General features: G+C 60.0%; 1 protein-coding gene across 1 annotated transcript in view; it reads right to left on the bottom strand.

The window, feature by feature from the left end:
• Window positions 1-5198: 5198 nt before the first annotated feature.
• The window catches only part of LOC137311226 (calpain-2 catalytic subunit-like), a 34021-nt gene continuing 31531 nt past the window's right edge, over window positions 5199-7688 (bottom strand). The window contains exon 5 of the mRNA XM_067978544.1: window positions 5199-5415. Within this exon, the coding sequence (XP_067834645.1) occupies window positions 5214-5415 (202 nt within the window). The 3' untranslated portion in view covers window positions 5199-5213. The remainder of the gene's footprint in view (window positions 5416-7688) is intronic.

Genomic DNA, 7688 nt, shown 5'->3' with positions numbered 1-7688 from the left:
GAGAGAGAGAGAGAGAGAGAGAGAGAGAGACGGTCAGTGAGGGGAGAGAGAGAGAGAGACGGTCAGTGAGGGGAGAGAGAGAGAGAGAGAGAGAGAGAGAGAGAGAGAGAGAGAGACGGTCAGTGAGGGGAGAGAGAGAGAGAGACGGTCAGTGAGGGGAGAGAGAGAGAGAGACGGTCAGTGAGGGGAGAGAGAGAGAGAGAAGGTCAGTGAGGGGAGAGAGAGAGAGAGAGACGGTCAGTGAGGGGAGAGAGAGAGAGAGACGGTCAGTGAGGGGAGAGAGAGAGAGAGAGAGACGGTCAGTGAGGGGAGAGAGAGAGAGAGAGAGACGGTCAGTGAGGGGAGAGAGAGAGAGAGAGACGGTCAGTGAGGGGAGAGAGAGAGAGAGAGACGGTCAGTGAGGGGAGAGAGAGAGAGAGACGGTCAGTGAGGGGAGAGAGAGAGAGAGAGAGAGACGGTCAGTGAGGGAGAGAGAGAGAGAGACGGTCAGTGAGGGGAGAGAGAGAGAGAGACGGTCAGTGAGGGAGAGAGAGAGAGAGAGAGAGAGAGAGAGAGACGGTCAGTGAGGGGAGAGAGAGAGAGAGACGGTCAGTGAGGGGAGAAGAGAGAGAGAGACGGTCAGTGAGGGGAGAGAGAGAGAGAGACGGTCAGTGAGGGGAGAGAGAGAGAGAGAGAGACGGTCAGTGAGGGGAGAGAGAGAGAGAGAGACGGTCAGTGAGGGGAGAGAGAGAGTGACGGTCAGTGAGGGGAGAGAGAGAGACGGTCAGTGAGGGGAGAGAGAGAGACGGTCAGTGAGGGGAGAGAGAGAGAGACGGTCAGTGAGGGGAGAGAGAGAGAGAGAGAGACGGTCAGTGAGGGGGAGAGAGAGAGAGAGACGGTCAGTGAGGGGAGAGAGAGAGAGAGAGAGAGAGAGAGAGAGAGACGGTCAGTGAGGGGAGAGAGAGAGAGAGACGGTCAGTGAGGGGAGAAGAGAGAGAGAGACGGTCAGTGAGGGGAGAGAGAGAGAGAGAGAGAGAGACGGTCAGTGAGGGGAGAGAGAGAGAGAGAGACGGTCAGTGAGGGGAGAGAGAGAGAGACGGTCAGTGAGGGGAGAGAGAGAGAGAGAGAGAGAGAGAGAGACGGTCAGTGAGGGGAGAGAGAGAGAGAGACGGTCAGTGAGGGGAGAGAGAGAGAGAGACGGTCAGTGAGGGGAGAGAGAGAGAGAGAGAGAGAGAGAGAGACGGTCAGTGAGGGGAGAGAGAGAGAGAGACGGTCAGTGAGGGGAGAGAGAGAGAGAGAGAGACGGTCAGTGAGGGGAGAGAGAGAGAGAGAGAGACGGTCAGTGAGGGGAGAGAGAGAGAGAGAGACGGTCAGTGAGGGGAGAGAGAGAGAGAGAGACGGTCAGTGAGGGGAGAGAGAGAGAGAGACGGTCAGTGAGGGGAGAGAGAGAGAGAGAGAGAGACGGTCAGTGAGGGGAGAGAGAGAGAGAGACGGTCAGTGAGGGGAGAGAGAGAGAGAGACGGTCAGTGAGGGGAGAGAGAGAGAGAGAGAGACGGTCAGTGAGGGGAGAGAGAGAGAGAGAGACGGTCAGTGAGGGGAGAGAGAGAGAGACGGTCAGTGAGGGGAGAGAGAGAGAGAGACGGTCAGTGAGGGGAGAGATAGAGAGAGACGGTCAGTGAGGGGAGAGAGAGAGAGAGAGAGAGAGAGAGAGAGACGGTCAGTGAGGGGAGAGAGAGAGAGAGACGGTCAGTGAGGGGAGAGAGAGAGAGAGACGGTCAGTGAGGGGAGAGAGAGAGAGAGAGACGGTCAGTGAGGGGAGAGAGAGAGAGAGAGACGGTCAGTGAGGGGAGAGAGAGAGAGACGGTCAGTGAGGGGAGAGAGAGAGACGGTCAGTGAGGGGAGAGAGAGAGAGACGGTCAGTGAGGGGAGAGAGAGAGAGAGAGAGACGGTCAGTGAGGGGAGAGAGAGAGAGAGAGACGGTCAGTGAGGGGAGAGAGAGAGAGAGAGACGGTCAGTGAGGGGAGAGAGAGAGAGAGAGACGGTCAGTGAGGGGAGAGAGAGAGAGAGAGAGACGGTCAGTGAGGGGAGAGAGAGAGAGACGGTCAGTGAGGGGAGAGAGAGAGAGAGAGAGACGGTCAGTGAGGGGAGAGAGAGAGACGGTCAGTGAGGGGAGAGAGAGAGAGAGAGAGAGAGAGAGAGACGGTCAGTGAGGGGAGAGAGAGAGAGAGACGGTCAGTGAGGGGAGAGAGAGAGAGAGACGGTCAGTGAGGGGAGAGAGAGAGAGAGAGAGAGAGACGGTCAGTGAGGGGAGAGAGAGAGAGAGAGAGAGACGGTCAGTGAGGGGAGAGAGAGAGAGACGGTCAGTGAGGGGAGAGAGAGAGAGAGAGAGAGAGAGACGGTCAGTGAGGGGAGAGAGAGAGAGAGACGGTCAGTGAGGGGAGAGAGAGAGAGAGAGAGAGAGACGGTCAGTGAGGGAGAGAGAGAGAGAGAGAGAGAGAGAGAGAGACGGTCAGTGAGGGGAGAGAGAGAGAGAGACGGTCAGTGAGGGGAGAGAGAGAGAGAGAGAGAGAGAGAGAGAGAGAGAGACGGTCAGTGAGGGGAGAGAGAGAGAGAGACGGTCAGTGAGGGGAGAGAGAGAGAGAGACGGTCAGTGAGGGAGAGAGAGAGAGAGAAGGTCAGTGAGGGGAGAGAGAGAGAGAGAGACGGTCAGTGAGGGGGAGAGAGAGAGAGAGACGGTCAGTGAGGGAGAGAGAGAGAGAGAGAGACGGTCAGTGAGGGGAGAGAGAGAGAGAGAGAGACGGTCAGTGAGGGGAGAGAGAGAGAGAGAGACGGTCAGTGAGGGGAGAGAGAGAGAGAGAGACGGTCAGTGAGGGGAGAGAGAGAGAGAGACGGTCAGTGAGGGGAGAGAGAGAGAGAGAGAGAGACGGTCAGTGAGGGGAGAGAGAGAGAGAGACGGTCAGTGAGGGGAGAGAGAGAGAGAGACGGTCAGTGAGGGGAGAGAGAGAGAGAGAGAGAGAGAGAGAGAGACGGTCAGTGAGGGGAGAGAGAGAGAGAGACGGTCAGTGAGGGGAGAGAGAGAGAGAGACGGTCAGTGAGGGGAGAGAGAGAGAGAGAGAGACGGTCAGTGAGGGGAGAGAGAGAGAGAGAGACGGTCAGTGAGGGGAGAGAGAGAGAGACGGTCAGTGAGGGGAGAGAGAGAGACGGTCAGTGAGGGGAGAGAGAGAGACGGTCAGTGAGGGGAGAGAGAGAGAGACGGTCAGTGAGGGGAGAGAGAGAGAGAGAGAGACGGTCAGTGAGGGGAGAGAGAGAGAGAGACGGTCAGTGAGGGGAGAGAGAGAGAGAGAGAGAGAGAGAGAGAGAGACGGTCAGTGAGGGGAGAGAGAGAGAGAGACGGTCAGTGAGGGGAGAGAGAGAGAGAGACGGTCAGTGAGGGGAGAGAGAGAGAGAGAGAGAGAGACGGTCAGTGAGGGGAGAGAGAGAGAGAGAGACGGTCAGTGAGGGGAGAGAGAGAGAGACGGTCAGTGAGGGGAGAGAGAGAGAGAGAGAGAGAGAGAGACGGTCAGTGAGGGGAGAGAGAGAGAGAGATGGTCAGTGAGGGGAGAGAGAGAGAGAGACGGTCAGTGAGGGGAGAGAGAGAGAGAGAGAGAGAGAGAGAGACGGTCAGTGAGGGGAGAGAGAGAGAGAGACGGTCAGTGAGGGGAGAGAGAGAGAGAGAGAGAGAGAGAGAGACGGTCAGTGAGGGTTATTGACCCCTCCGCTAAGGGAAATAGGTCCTTCCTATCCACTCTATCTGGGCCCCTCATAATTTTATACACCTCAATTAAATCTCCCCTCAGCCTCCTCTGTTCCAAAGAAAACAACCCCAGCCGATCCAATCTTTCCTCATCGCTAAAATTCTCCAGTCCTGGCAACATCCTCGTAAATCTCCTCTGCACCCTCTCGAGTGCAATCACATCCTTCCTGTAATGTGGTGACCAGAACTGTACACAGTACTCAAGCTGTGGCCTAACCAGTGTTTTATACAGTTCCAGCATAACCTCCCTGCTCTTATATTCTATGCCTCGGCTAATAAAGGAAAGTATCCCGTCTGCCTTTTTAACCACCTTATCTACCTGTCCTGCTACCTTCAGGGATCTGTGGACATGCACTCCAAGGTCCCTCACTTCCTCCACACCTCTCAGTATCCTCCCATTTATTGTGTATTCCCTTGCCTTGTTTGCTCTCCCCAAATGCATTACCTCACACTTCTCTGATTGAATTCCATTTGCCACTTTTCTGCCCACCTGACCAGTCCATTGATATCTTCCTGCAGTCTACAGCTTTCCTCCTCACTATCAACCACACGGACAATTTTTGTATCATCTGCAAACTTCTTAATCATGCCCCCCACATTTAAATCCCCCACTATCAACATCCTGGGGTCACCATTGACCAGAAACTTAACTGGACCAGCCATATAAATACTGTGGCTACAACAGCAGGTCAGAGGCTGGGTATTCTGCGGCGAGTGACTCACCTCCTGACTCCCCAAAGCCTTTCCACCATCGACAAGGCACAAGTCAGGAGTGTGATGGAATACTCTCCACTTGCCTGGATGAGTGCAGCTCCAACAACACTCAAGAAGCTCGACACCATCCAGGACAAAGCAGCCCGCTTGATTGGCACCCCATCCACCACCCTAAACATTCACTCCCTTCACCACCGGCGCACTGTGGCTGCAGTGTGTACCATCCACAGGATGCACTGCAGCAACTCGCCAAGGCTTCTTCGACAGCACCTCTCAAACCCGCGACCTCTACCACCTAGAAGGACAAGAGCAGCAGGTACATGGGAACAACACCACCTGCACGTTCCCCTCCAAGTCACACACCATCCCGACTTGGAAATATATCGCCGTTCCTTCATCGTCGCTGGGTCAAAATCCTGGAACTCCCTTCCTAACAGCACTGTGGGAGAACCGTCACCACACGGACTGCAGCGGTTCAGGAAGGCGGCTCACCACCACCTTCTCAAGGGCAATTAGGGATGGGCAATAAATGCCGGCCTCGCCAGCGACGCCCACATCCTGAGAGTGAATTTAAAAGCAGACTGTCGACCTTGACTGGGACGCTGGAGTGCAGACTACACCTATCGAGATCTTCTCCAGATGTTCTGGCTCAGTCCGTAGCCCCCACATGTGGACAGGTCAATCAAACAGCTGCATTCTCAGCGTCTCTCACAAGCTGAGTGTGGGGTCAGCAGGAGTTGGAACAAAGTGAAAAGCTTACATCAATGGAGCATCCCATGAGAGAGCCTCTCTGCACCGCTTTCTGGATGATGTGGAAGAGATTCGGTGAAGCAGGCTTCAGATCGAACCACTCTGAAACCCCCCCCGTGAAATCCTCAAACCCTTCCGTCGTTGATCCACCCGAAAGAGCCTCATAACAGCCGTTCAACCTGGGGACAGACACAGGGGAAAATCACCGGGACCGACAGGGGGACTGTCATCGTAACGGGCACTGAGACAAAGTGGGAGTAATTTTACCATTGGTGAAGAGAGGGGGCCGGGGCGGGGACGGGGGCCGAGGGGGGGCCGGGGCGGGGCCGGGGGCCGAGGGGGGGCCGGGGCGGGGCCGGGGGCCGAGGGGGGGCCGGGGCGGGGCGCCGAGGGGGGGCCGGGGCGGGGCCGGGGGCGGGCCGGGGCGGGGACGGGGGCCGAGGGGGGGCGGGGACGGGGGGCGGGGACGGGGGGCGGGGACGGGGCCGGGGCGGGGCCGGGGGCCGAGGGGGGGCCGGGGGCCGGGGGCGGGGGGCCGGGGCCGTGGGCGGGGGCCGTGGGCGGGGGCCGGGGGCGGGGGCCGGGGGCGGGGGCCGGGGGCCGAGGGGGGGCCGGGGGCCGAGGGGGGGCCGGGGGCCGAGGGGGGGCCGGGGGCGGGACGGGGGGGGGCCGGGGGCGGGGACGGGGGGGGGCCGGGGGCGGGGACGGGGGGGGCCGGGGGCGGGGACGGGGGGGGGCCGGGGGCGGGGCCGAGGGGGGGCCGGGGGCGGGGACGGGGGCCGAGGGGGGGCCGGGGGCGGGGACGGGGGCCGAGGGGGGGCGGGGACGGGGGCCGAGGGGGGGCCGAGGGGGGGCCGGGGGCGGGGACGGGGGCCGAGGGGGGGCCGGGGGCGGGGGCCGAGGGGGGGCCGGGGGCGGGGACGGGGGCCGAGGGGGGGCCGGGGGCGGGGACGGGGGCCGAGGGGGGGCCGGGGGCGGGGACGGGGGCCGAGGGGGGGCCGGGGGCGGGGACGGGGGCCGAGGGGGGGGCCGGGGGCGGGGACGGGGGCCGAGGGGGGGCCGGGGGCGGGGACGGGGGCCGAGGGGGGGCCGGGGGCGGGGACGGGGGCCGAGGGGGGGCCGGGGGCGGGGACGGGGGCCGAGGGGGGGGCCGGGGGCGGGGACGGGGGCCGAGGGGGGGGCCGGGGGCGGGGACGGGGGCCGAGGGGGGGCCGGGGGCGGGGACGGGGGCCGAGGGGGGGCCGGGGGCGGGGACGGGGGCCGAGGGGGGGCCGGGGCGGGGACGGGGGCCGAGGGGGGGCCGGGGCGGGGGACGGGGGCCGAGGGGGGGCCGAGGGGGGGCCGGGGCGGGGACGGGGGCCGAGGGGGGGCCGGGGCGGGGACGGGGGCCGAGGGGGGGTCGGGGGTTTGGGGTTGGGGGGTGAGGTGGGTGATGTTGTGGTTGTGGTTTCGGTGAGAATGGGGATCAGGGAATGATAGAAAATTTATGGCACAGAAGGAGGCCATTCGGCCCATCGTGTCTGTGCCGGCTGAGAAACGAGCCCCCCAGCCTGATCCCACTTTCCCGCACTCGGTCCGTACCCTGCGGGTCACGGCTCTTCAGGTGAACATCCAGGTATTTTTTAATGAGTTGAGGGTTTCTGCCTCTCCCACCCTCTCAGGCAGTGAGTTCCAGACCCCCACCACCCTCTGGGGGAAAACATTCCTCCTCAGCTCCCCTCTAATCCTTCCACCAATCACTTTAAATCTATGCCCCCTGGTTATTGACCCCTCCGCTAAGGGAAATAGGTCCTTCCTATCCACTCTATCTCGGCCCCTCATAATTTTATACACCTCAATTAAATCTCCCCTCAGCCTCCTCTGTTCCAAGGAAAACAACCCCAGCCGATCCAATCTTTCCTCATAGCTAAAATTCTCGAGCCCTGGAATTCTCCAGCCTCTAAATTAATTAGAGTTCTTTGAGGAAGTAACGGGCAGGGTGGATAAAGGGGAACCAATGGATGCAGTATATTTGGATTTCCAAAAGGCATTCGATAAGGTGCCACATAAAAGATTACTGCACAAGATAAGAGCTCATGGTGTTGGGGGTAATATACTGGCATGGATAGAGGATTGGCTAACTAACAGAAAACAAAGAGTCGGGATAAAAGGGTCATTTTCAAAATGTCAATCTGTAACTAGTGGGGTGCCGCAGGGCTCAGTGCTGGGCCTCACCTGTTTACAATATATATCAATGACTTGGATGAAGGAACAGAGTGTCTTGTGGCCAAATTTGCTGATGATACAAAGATAGGTGGAAAAGCAAGTTGTGATGAGGACACAAAGTGTCTGCAAAGGGATATTGACAGGTTAAGCGAATGGGCAAAGATTTGGGAGATGGATTTGGCAGATAGGACAAATTCAGACCAGGAAACGGGAAGCAGAAAAAGCAGTTAGTGACGTAGTTAGTGAC

Source organism: Heptranchias perlo, unplaced genomic scaffold, assembly GCF_035084215.1.
Source record: "Heptranchias perlo isolate sHepPer1 unplaced genomic scaffold, sHepPer1.hap1 HAP1_SCAFFOLD_309, whole genome shotgun sequence".
In the NCBI taxonomy this organism is placed as follows: domain Eukaryota; kingdom Metazoa; phylum Chordata; class Chondrichthyes; order Hexanchiformes; family Hexanchidae; genus Heptranchias; species Heptranchias perlo.
The sequence above is the reverse complement of the archived record's forward strand: the minus strand, read 5'-3'. Positions and strand labels throughout refer to the sequence as shown.